At 37.3% G+C, this 19,895-nt stretch overlaps 1 protein-coding gene across 2 annotated transcripts in view; it reads right to left on the reverse strand.

Annotated features, from left to right (window-relative positions):
• PCMT1 (protein-L-isoaspartate (D-aspartate) O-methyltransferase) overlaps positions 1–19,895 on the reverse strand; it is a 52,986-nt gene that overhangs the window by 1,043 nt on the left and 32,048 nt on the right. The window contains exons 4-7 of one of the 2 annotated variants that reach the window (XM_040448910.1): positions 16,697–16,801; positions 14,407–14,527; positions 12,173–12,258; positions 7,368–7,537 (exon numbers count right to left, since the gene is read on the reverse strand). In XM_040448910.1, coding sequence (XP_040304844.1) covers positions 7,368–7,537; positions 12,173–12,258; positions 14,407–14,527; positions 16,697–16,801 — 482 coding nt within the window. Of the gene's footprint in view, positions 1–7,320; positions 7,538–12,172; positions 12,259–14,406; positions 14,528–16,696; positions 16,802–19,895 lie in introns of both variants that reach the window. The other variant, XM_040448911.1, reaches the window with a different exon arrangement.

Below are 19,895 nucleotides of genomic sequence, written 5' to 3' on the forward strand. Positions count from 1 at the left end.
CTTCTTAAAGATAACTTTCTTCCTTTAAGAGCAAAAATTCAGAGAAACTTTAACTTCTCCATCTAGGAGCTTGCTAACATTGTTGATTAGAAAATGATGATGAGTATTTAGAGTTCAAATCATTTTTTATAGTTACATTTACAAAACTGGGCAAGAATTTGGTCTTTTGTTTAGAGTATCTGTTAGCAAGTGCTGCGTAGGTCCATCTCAACCCAAACTCTTTGGAAGAAAAACATCATCTGGAGGTGTGCTGTCTCTGTCAGCTGATTTCAGAAGGCAGCCTCATCAGCTCCAAAAGAAACCAGTCGCTCAGCCAGGCACAGCACCTTCCCAGCAACTGCCAGCGACAGGAAGGAAGGAATACAAATGCAGCCTAAAATAAATGGTATGGTATATAAATTACACCTCAATAGAGCTGTTAAAGGTGAAAAAATAAAGCTATCAAAAACGCCAAAAAAACTTCAGAGTAGAGGGCAATCTGAGTGACAAAAACATCGCTAACTACACAAGAATTTTTAGAGTTTGCAACTAAATCTCAAGTGATCTCAAGAAAAAATAGGATATACATGCATATATAAATAGAGAAGAGGGGGTGAGAAAGTGAATGTATAGAAACGTTAACCATTGGTAACTCTGGATGTAGAGATTCAGAAACTCTTCCTACTATTCTTACAATTAATCTGTAATAAAAATTAAAAGGTCTTTAAAAAGTTGTTAAAATCAATGTGAAGGGAAGGTAAGTAAAGAGCTAAAGTTTCCCAGGTATGTGGTGAATTAAGGGATTATCAGACAATACGCTTTCTTTTAAAACTAAATTTTGTAAATTGTGTGAGAAATTATTTTAAAAATTACATCTCCCATAAACTGCCTTTGTCATAGAGTACTGGATTATCTGTTAAATGATAAATGATCATTTCTGGTCCCTTTTAATATATTCTTCTAAATAATGTAAATACTAGAATTCTCATAGAACAGCTTTTACTCAAATTCATGCAAGCATTAAAATATTTAAACTGCAAAGATTTCATACTTGCAAAACGCTCTTTTCATAAATTCACTTAACTCTTTTTAAAATGTAAACTGAAGATACTACTGTCTTTGCAAAATAATTTACTGTATTTGATTTACCTGTTGCAAGGCATTAAGGACATTGTAAACATATATCCTTATTGCCAACAACATAGCACAACATTTCCAAATGTCCTCTTCAATTAAAAATTGTTTTAAAAAAGAAAAGGATAAAAACTCTCAACAAACTAGGTATAGAGGAAACGTACCTCAACATAATAAAGGCCATATATGACAAGCCCACAGCTAACATCATACTCAACGGTGAAAAGCTGAAAGCTTTTCCTCTAAGATCAGGAACAAGACAAGGATGCCCACTCTCGCCACTTTTATTCAACATAGCACTGGAAATCCTAGCCAGAGCAATTAGGCAAGAAAAAGAAATAAAAGGCATCAAAATCGGAAAGAAAGAAGTAAAACTGTCTTTTTGCAGACAACATATTATATATAGAACACCCTAAAACCACCACCAAAAAAAAAAAAAAAAAAAAAAAAAATCAAAACTAATAAACCAATTCAATGAAGTTTCAGGAAACAAAATCAATATACAAAAATCAGTTGTGTTTCTATATACCAATAATGAACTATCAGAAAGAGAAATTAAAACAATCCCATTTATCATTGTATCAAAAAGAATAAAATATCTAAAATAAATTTAAACATGGTGAAAGATCTGGACACTGAAAAGTATAAGACATTAATGAAAGACATCGAAGAAGACACAATGCTCATGGATTGGAAGAATTAATACCGTTAAATATCCATACTACCAAAGCAATCTACTGATTCAATGCAATCCATATCAAAATCCCAACAGCATTTTTCACAGAAATAGAACAGCCCTAAAATTTGTATAGAACCACAAAAATCCCCAAATAGCCAAAGCAATCTTTAGAAAGAAGAACAAAGCTGGAGGTATTACACTTTCTGATTTCAAACTATATTACAAAGCTAGAGTAATCAAAACAGTATGATATTACCATAAAAGAGACACATGGGTCAATGGAACAGAACAGAGAACCCAGAAATAAACCCACACATATATGGTCAACTAATTAAGGAGCCAAGAAAATACAATGGGGAAAAGATAGTGTCTTTAGTAAATGGTGCTGGGAAAACCAGACAGCCACATGCAAAAGAATGAAACTGGCCCATCTTACACCACACACAAAAAAATCAACTCCAAACGGATTAAAGACTTGAATGTAAGACCTGAAACCATAAAACTAAACTTAATGTGGTAATCATTTTGTAGTATATACATACATCAGATCGCTATGTTGTACATGTAAAAGTAATGTAATGCTATGTCAATCATATCTCAATAAAACTGGGAAAAAATAGTACTGTAGAACAACTAACAATGTGGGACAATACTGATACCACTTTATTTAATAAAAAAGATTATAAAACTATACTGTATGAACTCAGAATTACAAAAGAGCTATATACAGAACTATGGATAAAAGAGTAAAAAAAAATGTGTATATATATATATATATATATATATATATATATATATATATATATCTCTACCAAAATGTTGATAATGTTTATCTCTAGGTTCTGACACTGTGGGTAATTTTTATTTCATTCTTTGTACTTCTAAAAATTTTTACATGGCACATGCATTATACTTTGGTAGTCAGAAACAGTATTACTAAAAACAAATAGAAGGAACTGTATAACACTAAAAAGAAAAAAAGGAAAAGGAAAAGAAATTAAGTTTATAAACCTGAATTTTAACATTTAGGGCACCAAAGAAAACCAAAAATTTGCTGTCAGTGCATGTATAACCTTGTCACATCCTATTACTCCAAAATCTATATAACTTTCAAGCTTTTATTTTTCCACTTAATATTCCAAATTCTACATAAATATCTTTCTTTAGCTGACTTACACATGTAGATCATTTATAATAAAAAGTATTATGTCCTGGGGTGCCTAGTTGGCTCAGTTGGTTAAGCATCCAACTCTTGATTTCGACTCAAGTCATGATCTCCCAGTTTGTGAGATCAAGCCCTACATCAGATTCTGTGTTGACAGTGTGGAGCCACTTAGGATTCTCTCTCTCCCTCTCTCTCTGCCCCTCCCTCGCTCACTCTCTCTCAAATAAACTTTAAAAATAAAGTATTATGTCCTAATTTCTAGAAAGGCTCTTTAAAATGGTTATATATGTGCTAAATATGTTCATTAGGTTAATAATTATATATATTATTATGTAATATATAACTAAACTTATTAGGTTAATAACATTTGGGATTGTATATTCTTTATTGTATATTGTATATTCTTTACATTTATCTAACAAATGTAAAGATGTACTACCAGGAAACAATAATCAAAATCCACGAGTGTTTTCTAATTAATGGGTTTTCTGAGGTAATACAGTAGATCGTACAAAGCTTTATGAGAGACGTAAAAAGAATTCCAAAAGCAACAAAACACATCCCTGCCTTTAAGGGTGCAAAATACGTCATAATGCTGTAATGTCTGTCAAGAAATTTAAAAGGGACAATATGGGACGATACGGAACACAGGGTCAACCGGATACCCTAGGAACTACACTGTCGGCCTTAGAAATGCCCAAACGATTCATAACATGTTTTTCACTTTACGATGACATGGATAAACAAAGCGCTGATAGAATGAGAATGCTGACACATTCCTCAGCGCCACAAACCAGAGATGAACTTATTCCATGGACTCCTGTGGCTCTTAAAAATAAAAATAAAACTTACCAGATGTTTAACAAAATACTGATCTCTACATATATAAAATGAATATACTTATGTTAAATGAAACACAAATTTAAAAAGTATGAAGAGCTCATGAAGCAGCTGATACAACTATTACACATCCACGTCATGAACATACTACCACAGGTTCTAGGTCTATGGCCCCCACGTCTGGCATCGTCTCTTATCACTCCGCCAAAACTAGAAATGACCTCCCTTCCAAGCATAAGGAAACAGAAGTCTACACGCAGGCTTGGGGCTTTATGTGGCATGAGAACGCAGCATGCCCACCACCACTGCTCCCGTTTTCCCACACAGTTTCTATCGAAGGTCCCCAGCAAAGACTGCACCTCACCCTCACAGAGCACCGCAATGGGCTCTGGATTCCTCAGGAAGAGGAGGACGGAAAGCTGGTGGGAAACAAGAGAAGGTTCGGAAGAAAGCACGGGGATGAGCTGTTACATTAATCTGGAAGAAGATCCGAAAGAACAGAGATCACCTCACCTGGCAATAAAACTGAGGAGGAGCTTTTTAGATGATAATTCCCAAATGTGGGATGAACACTCAGAAAATGGCAAGCGACTCTTTTTAGCCACATTCTATCCTTACTACCACTGCCTTAATTCAGGCCACCACCATTTCACCCCTAGCTTGCTACAACCGCATTCTGTTTCAGACTCTAGCTCTGTCCCTTTCCAATCTACTCTCTACGCCACGGCCAGGGTCATCTTTCTGAAATGTAATTCTGATCACCTCACGGTCTGGCTTCAACACTTCAACTGCTCTCCTAAGCACACTACACTCTAACTGGTTGTTTGTCTTCTTTAGATTTGTTTGGATCTCCCACATGACTAGAAGTCCCAAGAGAATGGTCGGTTTCACGTTCACAGCTGTGTATCCATGGCCCTAGTACAGTCCCTGGCAATGCTGTCCCTGCTCTCAGTGGGTTCCAGTCAAACTGTTTCCTCCCCCTGTGGCCCAGCATGGTAGGTCCCCGGTCCCTGGGTATGTCAAGACCCTTCACTATTCCCATAACCTTGCCTGTATTTCTTTGATTCGTCCTTTCACTAAAATCGCTTTAAAAATCCCTAGCTGAGCATACTTTCTATTTTCTGCCTCGATCCTGCCGGAGAGTTTAAGAATACAAATAGAAACGGTGGATTAATGGTCTCTTTTGATTTTCAGTTAACTGTTGTTTTACCCTTTCAAACATCTTATTTTCTAGTAATTTGTTTCAGCACAAATTTTTTTCAATGTGGCAGTTGTTTTTTTTTTTTTTTCCAATGCTGTTTTCAGCATTCACCTTCACATTCTATAAACCTATACTCTTGAAAGATTTACAATTAAGTAACTGATTGTCTTTGTAAAACTATATCTTGGGGGGCACCTGGCTGGCTCAGTTGGTAGGGCATGTGACTCCTGATCTCAGGGTCAGGAGTTCAAGCCCCACATTGGGCACAGAACTTACTTAAAAACAAAAACAAAATCAAACTACATCTTTGGATGTAGGAAAAACGTGTCTGAACAAACAACATTTACAACAGAAAGAATTAAGAAGTCTTTCTAGTACAACTAGAGAAATGCCTCCAGTGATACATACATGTAAAATTGCTCAATCTTTTAAAAAGTTGAAGACCGAAAAGAAAAACAGACATATATATATATCTAAATATTTGGTAAATGACTAAATATTTGCCCATAAATTTAAAAGTTATTCTAACTTTAATATAAATAGTTCAGTTTTATAAAGGGTAAATATAGGTGTTGTGGAAACCTAGAGTTTATATGACCTGGGAAGCGGGAAGAACCTCTTCATGAAGGAAAAAAAAAGAGGACTAAAAACAAGACTGCCCAGAAAACTGGGAGGACCAGGAGAGACCCTAAGCACGTGAAGGCCCTGAAGATTAAGTGTCATGAGCTTCATGCTAAACCCACCTCCGCTTATTATAGAAACAAAATACCTTTTTGTAATTCCTTCATCATCAAATTGACAGTAGAATGTTCAATACTAACATTTATTGTGTGTAAAAGAAAAAATTTAAATTATTAATGAAAATCTGAACTCTTACTTGGTAGCAAATGTCAGTGAGCTCAGTGATATGTTTGCCCCTTGTGTATAGCAGCAAAATCATACTGTTATGTAACAAGATAACCATCCTAGAAGCAAAGTCGAGGAAGTCTGTAATTAGTTGTTAAAAACTGTATGATTTTAACTGGCAAGACTCATAGCTTTTTAATTTCTTTTTTTAAAGCAGTGGCCGTGCTCCAGGTTAAAATTCAAAGAAAAGAGCTATATCCATATTAAGTGAAGAATGAAATGCAATTCCTAGTAAGACATCCCAGAAATGGCCAATCGGAGTTTAAAGAAAAACTCAGTTTTGAACAAACGGAGTTAGATGACCATTTTTGCAATCAAACATTATTCAAAAGTGTCTTTCCACTTTCCATAAAACAAGATTGAGGTCTATTAAACTTACAATCACCATTTTACTCACTAAAAAAACAAAAATAATTCTTTAAAAATAAGTACCCGTCAAATAAAAAAAAAAATCCTAAAACAAGGAAACTGTAAAGCCTTTCTTATTTAGACATTTAATTTTAAATAGTCTTAGCTAATGTCACTCTTACTTATCGACTTCACTCCTTCCCACTGGAGGACGTGGGGAGGGGAAGGGAGAAGCAGAGAGGAAGAAGAGAAACCTAGGCTTCAAACAAAATATTCAGATTATGCAGAGACACAAAACACAAGTAGGCATTATAATGAGCCATGCTGTACTGAAGATTATGCCGCATGCTGTTGGCCCTTTGGGTGGGTTTGTGAGACCTGGGCACTCCCTTTGAGCTTAGAGAATCCCCCCACCTCCCCAGGAACTCAGAGTGGCTTTAAAATGCGCTGGCCAGTTCTATAGACTGGGAGAAGTTTATCCCTTATAGTGGCTCTGAAACAGTAGCTGAATGTAAAACAGGCACAGGTTGTCAGACAGAATGTCAATGAACCTGACTGAAAGAGAGAAAGCAAGCTGAGAGGAACAATGTCCTCTCTGGGATTCTGACACCTTTGAAAACTGGGACAAGAGTATCTTTTCCCTTCTTTCTCTTTACGACTATGGTACAACAGGGGGTGGAAGGGGCAGGAAATGATGGCCCCTTCTCTTCAGACCAAAGCCTTTGTTTCCATGATCATACAGCAGTTACAAAAATGATCTGTGAATATAGAAAATTAATGGCTGATAATAAATTATCCTTAGAAAGTTCTGAACAGTGGCTAAAAGCCTCTTTGGAAAAACTGAAAAATTAAAAAACCAAGAGAAAGGAAAAAAACCCACCTTCGTGCCAACCAAGTCTCACCCCCCTTTCCCAAAGATATGAGTTAAACCAAAAGAAGGGCACACTCATGCGAAGTTTGTCTAGACTTTTAATGTAGTGAATTTCTGATGTTAGAATGGAGTAGCATAAAGGTGACAACCAAAAAAGCAGCCTTGTGGTCTAATGTCTTAGAATCCACACCCTTCACCTTGCGTGTGTGGAAGAAGAAAGAGCAGAAGATAAAATCACTTCCACCTGGCCCACTGCTTCTCTTTATCTGTTAAAGGCACGTAGATCACTCCCATCAGGGGCTTCATCTTGACACTGCCGTCCTGCAGCTTGTCGTACTGCTCCAGCATCTGGTTGCCACCTGCGGGGCCGACCGGCAGTATCAACCTCCCACCAGGCTTTAACTGGTCTATCAGCTAAAAGAAAAAGACACGCCAAATTACCAATTTTACGTTGAGACTCACTTTACTACACTATAAACAACTCCCCGCGTCCGTAGGCAGAAAGCAGAAATGTGCTTTATTTAGTACATACATACTTCGACTGTTAAACTTATTACTCAATTACCCATCGACCTCCTCTACTAAACTACCAGTTCTCTGATGACAGGGACTGTGATCTTATCCGTCTCTGTGCCCTTTGGCATCTAACATAGGACGCAGTACAACTGCAGGGCTCACAATGTTCAAGCTGAACCGCGTAAGCAGAACCATCCTCTCTTGGGAAGATCAAAGGCAAAGTAGGAAATTTCAGTGCCTGTTTTGAATCTTTGTGGTCTGGAGTGGGGAAGGAAGCGGGCAGTGCAGCAAATCAGCAAGGAATTCCTATTCTGACACTGCAGAATTTAGGGCATCACGGAGCTGAAAACAAGGAGACCTCGGTTTCACGACTGAATTTAGGATTACTGGCACCATGACAAAGGAAGGTAGGGCTGGAGTTCCTGAAGCATTAGAATGAGGACACCTTGTCAATGAAAAACCAAGAGTACTCAGTGAAAGCCCTTTTGGTCAGAAAACATTTAAACCCTATGTTACCATTTGAATGTAGCCTTCAAATGACCAGTAATCAAACACGGTAAGGAAGAAACTTTACTTTGGATAGTATCATCTCTCTCCTGGACCAGATGTCCTACCTTCTGAGATCTCGTGGCTTCCTCTTTTTGATTTTTCCTACTGTCTCTCTCTTCCCTCATTTTTTGATATTATTAAAGTGATTCCTCTAGAAGTATTCTGTGAAACAGTGCACAGAGGATTTTAAGAGAGAGAATGAGATCTTCAAGTCCAAAACGACCTTTATTTTACATCTTTGACAATATGTGAGTATAGAATTCAAGGCTGGAAGTCATTTTCAGTTTAGATTTGTGATGGTTTGTTCTTCTGACTTGTTGATTCTTTTAAGCTCATTTATTTATTTTGAGGGAGAGAGAGCGCAGCATGTGCCTGTGCACAGAGTAGGGGCAAAGAGGGAGACAGAATCCCAAGCAGGCTCCGTGCTAGTGTAGAGCCTGACACGGGGCTTGGAGCCGACCTCAAGAGTCAGACACTCAATGGACTGAGCCACACAAGTGCCCCTGACTTGATTCTAATGCTGCTGTTCTGCAGTCTGATACCTTTCTGATTACCAATCGTTAACAGATTATGTCCTATCTGGAAGCTTTTAGAGTATCCCTGATATTCTAGCATATCACGGTGATATTACGGTTCCTTTTTTCCTCTCTTTTTTTTTAAAGTTTATTTTTTTTAAACTTCTTTTTTTATGTTTATTTTTGAGAAGGAGAGACAGAGACAGAGCATGAGCAGTGGAGGGGCTGAGAGACAGGGAGACACAGAATCTGAAGCAAGCTCTAGGCTCTGAGCTGTCAGCACAGAGCCCAATGTGGGGCTTGAACTCACGAAGGGTGAGATCATTACCTGGGCCAAAGTCAGACACTTAACTGAGACCCCCAGGTTCCCCTAAAGTTTATTTTGAGAGAGACAGCAAGCAGGGGAGGGACAGAGAGAGAGGGAGAGAGAGAGAATCCCAAGCAGGCTCTGCACTGTGAGAGCAGAGCCCGATGCGGGGTTCCAACCCACGAACCACAAGATCATGACCTGAGCCAAAACGAAGAGGTGGATGCTCAACCAACTGAGCCACTCAGGCACCCCTCCCTTTAAAAAAAAAAAAAATCATCATACTGGGCACTCAACAGATCTTTTCAAACTATAGAATACTGTCCTTCAATTCTCGGAAATTTTCTTACTTAAGGCTTCGCACTAATTGTTCCTCATACAGAAATTTCAAGCAGCAGCCCCTTTTTTCAGACCCATGCTTCATCTGTGATTTCCAAGGTCCTGATGCCTCCAATTTCTAAGCCCTTTCAAAGTTCTGCAGAGTAGGGGCACCTGGGTGGCTGAGTCAGTTAAGTGTCCAACTTCGGCTCAGGTCATGATTTCACTGTGTGAGTTCGAGCCCCATGTCAGGCTTTACGCTGACAGTTTGGAGCCTGGAGCCTGCTTTGGATTCTGTGTGTGTGTGTATGTCTCTCTCTCTGCCCTTCCCCTGCTTGTGTGCTCTCTCTCTCTCTCTCAAAAATAAATAAAACTTAAAAAAAAAGAAAAAAAGCTCTGCAGAGCAAGCTGCTTCAGCAATGATTCCCTCTGCAGTCTCTTTAGTTCAACTTCCTCCGCCCTCCTGACTCAGTTATTACTCCATCTGCTTTCTATCTGCACATGCCATGGGGCTCAGGAGTGCAGGTGCAATCTCCTAGGTGATAATGAAATATGGACTTTGTGTTTCTGTTTCTTGTTTCTCCAGTTGTTTTGGGGTGATATACAAGAAAAGGCATAAACGTCTTTTCTGTTATCTTGAAACTGGAAACCCCTCCCTTCAGAATGTCTCTCTTTAATCAGATATATAAAAACCCCTATAACGCTTCCCAGTGCTACTGCAAACATTTAATTCCTATTGAGCTAAAGCCATAAACGCCCTTGGAGATCATCTCTGGGTCTTAGTGGGGAAGATAAGCCCTGTGTTTAAATACAGTTCTATTTCACATTTTAATTGTTCTTATTAAGCTGCCTTAAAAATAAATAAATAAATAAATAAATAAATAAATAAATAAATAAATACCTATGGATCATGTGTCCACATGTGACCATTCATTGAACTATTCATTTATGACATGTACATCTTTCTACAGCATATATATTTTTTTAATTTTAAATAAACTCTATGCCACACATGGGGATCGAACTCATGACCCTGAGATCAAGATTCGCATGCTCTACTGACTGAGACAGTCAGGCATCTCCTCTACAGCATATTAATCCTTCAACTAAAATGTGTTAGGGGGCGCCCAGGGACACCTGGGTGGCTCAGTCGGTTAAGCATCCAACTTCAGCTCGGGTCATGATCTTACATTTCTTGACTTCAAGCCCCGTGTCGGGCTCTGCACTGACAGCTCAGAGCCAGGAGCCTGCTTTGGATTCTGTGTCTCCCCCTCTCTCTGCCTTTCCCTGTTCATGCTCTGTTTCTCTCACAAATAAATACACATTTAAAAAAAAAGTGTTAAGGGGTGCCTGGTGGCTCAGTTGGTTGGGCATCCAACTCTTGATTTCAGCTCAGGTCATGATCCTAGGGTGGTGAATCAAGCCCCATGTCTGGCTCCACACTGAGCATGGAGCCTGCTTAAGGTTCTCTCTCTCTCCCTCTACGCTTCTGCCCCTCTTCGCACTCACGTTCTCCCTGTCTCTGAAATTAAAAAAAAGATAGGGGCGCCTGGGTGGCTCAGTCGGTTGGGCGTCCGACTTCGGCTCAGGTCATGATCTCACGGTATGTAAGTTCGAGCCCCGCATCGGGCTCTGTGCTGACAGCTCGGAGCTTGGAGCCTGGAGCTTGCTTCCGATTCCGTGTCTCCTTCTATCTCTGCCCCTCCCCCACTTGTGCTCTCTCTCTCTCTCTCTCTCTCTCTCTCTCTCTCTGTCTCTCAAAAATAAATAAATGTAAATAATAAAAAAAATTTTTAATTAAAAAAAGATAAAAAATTAAAAATACCATGTGTTAAAACGACTGGTTTTGTTTTGTTTTTTTTTTTTTAACAAGTAACACGGCCAGAGAAATGAAGTGATTTTCCCAAAGTCATTCAGCAGCCAATAAAGCAGCAAGTCAATGACCAGAACAAGTTCCTTAACTTTCAGCTTCTCATGAACTCCTCTACACATATAGAAAGGAACTTTTCCAGACTGGGGAGTGGCTGAGACTGGGCAGAAGAGGCAGTGTCACTCTCAGCCCCTAGTCATCTAGTCCAGACCTGTGGAAAACTCAGACTCCATAGAAGCCTAAGATCTCAGTGAACTTAATCAAGGATTATTAAGGGATGACATAAGTTTATCAGTCTTACTAAAATAAAAAAACAATTTTGTACTTAAATTATGTAATATACAATACTGGAATACCCTTCCCTCTCATCGCAACTATGCAAACCCTACTGTTCTTTAAGATTCAGTTGCAACTCCATTCATGCATGTAGTTTCATTGATAACTTCAGGCAAAAATGTTCTCCCTCTCTTGAACTCTTACAGTACAGATTTTCTTCTGGCATCAACATATATTACATGTTAATGATAATGCTATCATATCATTAATTTTCCTGTTATATGTAGGACACTTGTTTTCCAGAATATAAGTTTTGTGAGGTAAAATGTATGACAAATACTTCCTGGTCTCACCCATGCATCCAACAATCTTGCATATTCTGGTATTTAATAAAATACCAAGTGATTATCAGATTATGAACTCCAGATGGATTTTCCTAATTCTATTGGTATACTAGTTCTTAGATGGATCAAACACTGCTTCAAACAAGGTAGCTACAAACTGTGATTTAGTAATCTTCAAGTCATTTACACAACTCTTTGCATACGAAAAAACCCCTGCATACGAAGTATAATGAAAATGCATGACATAAAAGTCTAATTATGTTTTGAACGTCATCTAGAAGTCATTTCTCTATAAATCTTTTATAGCTTTAGTTGACTGAAGCACAAAAACACAGGGAAAAAAACCCAACTCACTGCCTGGGGCACAACTGGGGCTGCAGCTCCTACATGAATAGCATCGTAAGGGGCTTCTTCGGCATATCCCATTCTTCCATCTCCCACTGAAAGAAAAGAAATTATGCTTTAAAAATCTGTTTGGACAGAACTACCCGGTGGGAAGAATTATAGGAGGTTTAAAACAGAGCAAGAGAGATTTTTAATAAATGATGCTGGGACAACTGGATATTCATATGGAAAAAATATATACTTGAACCTCTACCTCTTACATACACAAAAATCAATGCCAGAAAGATCAAAGACCTAAATGTGAAAAGGTAAAATGATAATGCTTCTGAGAAATAACATAGGGGCATATCTTCATGATTTTAGAGTAGTCTTAAAGAGGACACAGAAGAAGCTGGTAAGTCTGACACATTAAAATTAAGTACTTCTATTAATCAAGAAAGTACCAATACAAGTGAAAAGGCATGCCATGGAGTGGGAGAAGAGGTTTACAATATGAATAAATAGATAAAGGGCTAATCTATAGAAGTCCTACAAATCAAAGAGAAATATGAACTCAATATCTGAAAAAGACATTTCACAAAGGAGGAAATCCAAATGGTCAAACAAATGAAACAGTGTTCAACCTCACTAGTTAAGAGGAAAATACAAAATAAAACCACAAAGAGACACTGCTCTATACTAAGTGGGTAAAAAGAAAACTGACAGTATCAAGTGTTGGTAAGACACCGAGCACTAGCAACTCTGAAACATTGCTAATGGGAATGTAAACTGGTTCAATCACTTTAAAAAAGTTTTGCAGTATCTATGGTTCCCTATGAACTTGCAATAATACTCTACATAAATAAATGCTTGTATTATGAGTGCACGTATACATTTGGAACTTTATACACATATGTTCACAGCAGCTTTCTAATTCCCCAAGTTAGAAACAACCCAAAATGTCCATCTATGATAGAATAAACAAATTTTGATAATGGTCTTACAGTGGAATATTATACAGCAATAAAAATTAACTATATGATAAGATGGATGAATGTTACAAATATAACATTGAATGAAAGAAGTCACTCATCATAGACTATATACTGTATGGTTCCGTTTATCTAAAGTTCAAAATTAAATTGAACATTGTTTATGGAGGTGCAATTAGGTAGTAAATGCATAAAAGTAATGATGCTGGTTACCATTAAGGAGAAAGGAAAGTCTTCCGAGGAGGGAAAAGCAAGCAGAGGACATGTAAGCCACCAATAATATTCCCTTTCTTGATCACTGTGATTAATTAAACAGGTATTTCCTAAGCTTCACATTTATGCTTTATGCGTGTTTTGATGTTAGTTATATCTCACAACAGTACAAAGTATTCACATGGAAATATGTCCACTGTGTACTGCTGAATGGAAAAGAGCAAACTACAGGACAGAATATATGAGTCAATTAAAAAAAAAAACATGTAGGGGCACCCGGGTGGCTCAGTCGGTTGAGCGTCCAACTTCGGCTCAGGTCATGATCTCACCGTTCGTGGGTTCGAGCCCCATGTCAGGCTCTGTGCTGACAGCTCAGAGACTGGAGCCTGCTTTGCATTCTGTGTCTCCCTCTCTCTATGCTCTTCCCCTGCTCACACCCTGTCTCTCTCTCAAGAATAAAGAAAGATTAGGGGCGCCTGGGTGGCTCAGTCGGTTGAGCGTCCGACTTCGGCTCAGGTCATGATCTCGCAGTCTGTGAGTTCGAGCCCCGCGTCGGGCTCTGTGCTGACAGCTCAGAGCCTGGAGCCTGCTTCGGATTCTGTGTCCCCCTCTCTCTCTGCCCCTCCCCCACTCATGCTCTGTCTCTCTCTGTCTCAGAAATAAATAAACATTTAAAAAAAAAATAAAGAAAGATTTTTTAAAAAAGTGTGTATATGTATATTTATTCACACATATAGTTATGTCTAGAAAACTTAAGAGGGAAAAGAAGGGGGTTTCTTTTTTATCTTACACATTTCTGCACTTTAAATTTTTCATAATAGGCACTTGATACCTTGCTATTACTTCTTAAAAAGCAATGAAGAAAGAACTCATTTTCTGAAACAGCTGACAGTCATATCAGCATCACAATTAACAGTAACTGTTTTCCTTACTTAGTACTTTAAAGCGAATGTTAAAAAAAAAGGCAAAAATTAGCTTGAATACTACTTAGCTTGCATGGGATCTTCTGAAAATAAAAATTCTCTGGAGAGGAAATTTCGACAGTTTTCTGATACTCACCAACCAGTTGCACTCTCCCTGAAGACAAAAGCATCGGATCATCCTTTCTGACATTATTTATTGAGTCGTCTACTAGCTCTTTAATGTGGTCAATTCCGATGACTTTTCCGGTAGATCCAACCTAGAAATGAGGGAGCAATTCAATAGCTCACTGGCCTAAATTTGTCTTTCTGAAGTGTCATTAAAGTGTTTCCTCAGCTAAAATCATATTCTGCAATGTGAAATGAAGACAAAAGATTCAAGCCTCCAATTGTATGGTTATTCAGAATACTATAAAATATTTACAAAATACAACTTTCTCAGCTTTAACTCCCAAATGGATAAATGTATTTCAGTAGTTAAGCTAGAATAAATTACAAAAACTTGCAATACTAAAAACAAACAAAAAACCTTCTTTCTTCAATTTCTGATTTTTAAAGCCCAAACCCTGAAGTAAGACTTAACTGACAATATTAAATTTTAATTTAAATTTCATCTAAAAGTGTGGCTTTAGGGGTGCCTGGCTCAATCAGTTAAGCATCTGACTCTTGATTTCAGCTCAGGTCATGATCCCAGGGTCGTGGGACTGAGACCCACATTGGGCTCCACTGAGCATGGAGCCTGCTTAAGATTTCCCCTCCCGCCCCTCTCCCCTGCTCGCGTGCTCTCTATAAATAAATACATACATAAATACATAAATAAATAAATACATACATAAATACATGAGGGCACCTATGTGGCTCAGTTGGTTAAACATTCAGCTCTTAGTTTTGACTCAGGTCATAAATCTCACAGATCATGAGTTTGAGCCCACCATCAGGCTCTGCATTGACAGCATGGAGCCTGCCTGGGATCCTTTCTCTCTCCCTCTCTCTGTCCCTTTCCTGCTGGTTCTTTCCCTCTCAAAATAAATTTAAAAATTAATAAATACATAAATAAATAAAAAAATAAAAAAGTAAAAATGTCACTCTAAATATTAAAATGTTACATAAAAAATTCCATAGGGATTTCTGTACCTGATTCTACTGCCATATGTAGAAAATATAAAATACATAAAAATATTAAAGGCCCTAAATATAAATTATAAAATAACACAATAAAGACTCTGAAGTCAGAGTAACTGGGTTCATATATAAGTTTCATCACTTATTTACAACTATACAACCTTGGCCAAGTTACTCTATGAATCAGGCTCCCCAGCTGTAAAATGAGGAAAAGGGGACATACCTCCTAAGTGATGTGAGAATTAAAAGCACTTAGAACACTAATTAGCACATAATAAATGTGTGAAAAACATTAATTTCACTTTAAAAAAAGATTATTCAGAAATCTAATGTTTTTTAAAAAGTGAATTTTTCTCTGAAACATAAATACGTCAAGTATCAAGAACACCACTAATTAAATATTAAGCTTTGAAAAAAAAAAATCCTGATATTCCGTTAGTGATGACTTAGCTTGTACAAAACAAGTGAAACAACTGAAAAAAAAACAACCTGATTCCTTATTATGTAACAGGTACTATTATGGATGGATATGTCAGTGAAAAAAAAAAATCAAATGAAATTCCCACCTCCCTGGAGCTCACATGCTAGTGGTCTGGTCTGCCAATTACATATTTACAACAAGTTAAGTAGATTCTGGTCCAAGACGCATCATCCATAAATCCCAACTTAACTAAACCAGAATCTTCCTATCTGGCCGCAAGGGACAAGACTTCATAATCAAATTGATTTGATTATCTGAGCACAGATAAACCTTTACTCAAGATGCCTGAATAGGCCTCCAGACTTATATCTGGAGAGTATAACACATATTTCTCTAAGAGCACTTGCTCCACCCTCTTTCTAATAACCTTGTAGGAGTGTCTGGAAATCAGACTCTCTATTCTATTTTCTGCCAGCTGAGAATCCGGAAGAACACAGTTTGGGAGCTACTGGTTGCCATCTTGTGATCACAAGGGAGGAGCCTGACTGAAGCCAACATTTGGAGGAAAGCAAAGCCAAACCCAGAACCAGAGAGAAACCCACTGTCAATAACAACATCTGATTTTCTTTTGAATCCAGCCACACGAAGAGCCAGATACACTCTAGATGTTTCCATTATATAAACCAAGTAAATTCTTTTACCTCTGCCAGTGTGGACTGAATCTTGTTACTTCCAACAACAAGAAAATCCTAAGTGATACATGTTCCAACTGCTATTTTAATAGGATTTTTAAAAAAAAAACCCTCAAAAACTGCTAGTAAAGAAATTTACAGCCAAATATATAATATGCTTCTGCTGGAGCCAGAATGAAAAATAAAGGTCTTACCATACGTGCAAAACACGCAGTAAGGATTCCACTTCCAGATCCTACATCAAGAGCTTTAGCTCCTTCATGTAATTGATCAAATAGAAGTTCTAGTGCATATGCATGCTGCCAAAAGAAAACAAAGCAAATATTCATTTGTTTTTCAAGACTCTATAAAGTATATTTACCATGGCATATAAATAAAAGTTGCCAACTTCCTGCCGATTTTTCTAGTATTGTCGTCTACCAAGATAATGAAAACATGACATACTATATACTTTTATAGTGAAGTCTCCACCCCACCCCTGTCCCCAACCTTCCCCATCCTTGTCCAGTTTCACTCCCTAAAGGCAACCAATGATGTCAGTTTCTTGTGCTTCCTGCCAAACATATCCATTCTATGTATATACAAGCAAATATGTTATCTATATTTTTCATTTATTGTATCTTGAAGAACCTTTCTTATCAATCCTTAAATAGCCTGTTCATTCTTTTTTATGGCTTAGGAGTCTATTCTTATATGAATGTATTATAATAACAAAAATCCTCCCCAAAAAATCCCTAATGAGGGATATTTAAGTTGGCTCCAATCTTCTATAACAAAAGAGACAGAATAATCGTAAAAGTTACATGTGTAGGAGCTCCTGGGTAGCTCAGTCTGTTGAGCGTCCAACTCTTGATTACAGCCCAGGTCATGATCCCAGGGTTGTGGAATCAAGCCCCATGTTGGGCTCTGCACTGAGCATGGAGCCTGCTTAAGATTCTGTCTCTCTCCCGGGGTGCTTGGGTGGCTCAGTTGGTTAGGCGTCCGACCTCAGCTCAGGTCACGATCTTGCAGTTTGTGGGTTTGAGCCTCACGTCAGGCTCTGTGCTGACAGCTCAGAGCCTGATGCCTGCTTCGGATTCTGCGTCTCCCTCTTTTTCTGGCCCTCCCCTGATTGCACGCTCGCTCGCTCTCTCTCTCTCTCTCAAAAATAAACATTAAAAAAAAATTTTTTAAAAGAAAGATTCTCTCCCTCTGTCCCTCTCCACTGCTTATGCACGATCTCGCTCTAAAATAAAATTTTAAAACGGGTATATATGTAGGATAATATAATCATCTTTATAAAAACCTTATAAAGTATGTCTGTAGGATAAATTCTTAGAATTGAGGGGGTCAAAGGATATATATTTTTATGTTTATAGTATATATAAATTATTAATCAAATAAAGTCATATTACTTATGCTTTGGGCCAAACCAAGAAATAAAGCCTTCCCTACTCCATCCTCTTTATAAACTTACATTTCAGTGCTTTTCTAAAATATGAAGTTAGAACTAATAAATGTTAAAAAAAAAAAAAACAATAAATGTTATCTCAAAAGCTGTCCTTAAATACCTACTTACGTTCATTATTAAAAATCATCAGGTTCAGTATCAATAAACATTACTAGATCTTGGTTGGTAAAAATACATATTCATGAATCCATAGTGATAATAAGAAAATACATAACCTCTATATATATATAAATAGGAGAATAAGGGGAAATTGTTCCCAATCAATTCATATTGATGAAATGATGAACTTAGGAAACTGCCATTTGGCAACCACTTCAGTAATAACTGATTCAGCAAAAATAAATGGATGCTAAAACTTGTAGATTATCATTTGAGGAATAACAGAAGATTTACATAATCTCAAAGTGTTTACCCAAAACACTAATTACAAAAATGAAAATTGTCACTTTACAGTGGAATTCAAGTTTCTCAGTGGAGAAACCTGGCCGACACTACCTTAGTCAGATGATCAAAATTAACATCACCAGTAATGGGACACATTGACATCACATGGCATCTGTTAAAATATATCCCTTCTGGGATATTCCAGGCAAAAATGCATAACCCATATCTGATCATGAGGAAACAGGAAACAAACCCAAATTGAGGAACATTCTAGAAAAAACTGGCCTATATTCACAAAATTTTCAAAACCATAAAAGAAGACTGAGGTACTGTTCCAGATTAAAGAAAACTAAGAAGACATGACAACTGAATGAAACTCCAGCTCTGTAATTGTATTTTCCTGTAAAGGACATAACCAGAACAACTGATAAAATTTAAGTAAAGTCTGTCAACTGGCTAACAGTGTTGTATTAATGTTTATTTCCTGATTTTGATACTGTGGTTATTGAGAATGTCCTATTTTTGAAGGTAAAGAGCATTCTATCTCCAAATTATTCCCAAAGAGTTCATTAAAAAGAAAATACATGTATTTCATGTATACACATACATATGAGAAAGACAAAAAGAAAGAATAAATGATAAAGAAAATGTAGTAAAAGGTTAACATTAGGGGAAGATGGGTAAAATGTACATGGGAATTACTTGTACTATTCTTACAACTTTTCTGTAAGTCTGAAATTCTGCTAAAAGCTAAAAATTTTTTAAGCATCAGAAACAGGTAATGTTCAAAATGGAACAGACTGGAAACTCCCTATTTAGAAAACTAATTTACATGACCAAAGCCAGAATACTGGTTACACCAAGGTTAGAAGCTAAGGAACTCGCATGAGGGAACCTGCTAGGACATAGGAAACGTACTGATCTTCATCTGGGTGCTGGTTACACATACACATATGTGAACACTCATCAAGCTACACACAAGATTTGTGTACTTTACTCGATGTGTGTAATAGCTCAACAAAAAGTTCCTGAAAAGACTATTCCAGTCACTAAAAGTGAATGATCAGACATCGTGTCCCTCCTGATGTGATGCAATGGAAAGAACCATTAGGCAGTGTTCCTGAAAAGACAAAAAAAAAAAAAAAAAAAAAAGGTTGGGGTAGGGGGGACAAGTTAAGTATTACCAGGAAACAATCTTAACCAAGTTTAGAATATGGGAAATTCTACAGGACAAATGGATGAGTTTTTGTCAGTAAATAAGTGGGATTTAAAAAAAGAAAGGAGACTTTTAAAATTAAAAGAGACTAAGAAGACTGAAAAAGACTAAAAAGATGTAATGTCTGGACCTTGTTTGGATCCTGATTTAAGCAAATCAACCATAAAAGAACTTCTTGGAAACACCTGGTAAAGTTTGAACATGGACTGGTTTTAAGACAACATAACATACTAAGGAACAATATGATATGATATAATATTGTAGTTGAGTTAATTTTTTTTTAATGTTTACTTTTTGAGAGAGAGAGAGAGAGAGAGAGAGAGAGAGAGAGAGAGAGAGAGAG

This window comes from Herpailurus yagouaroundi, unplaced genomic scaffold, assembly GCF_014898765.1.
Source record: "Herpailurus yagouaroundi ecotype Mexico unplaced genomic scaffold, PumYag 198, whole genome shotgun sequence".
NCBI classification, from domain to species: Eukaryota; Metazoa; Chordata; class Mammalia; order Carnivora; family Felidae; genus Herpailurus; species Herpailurus yagouaroundi.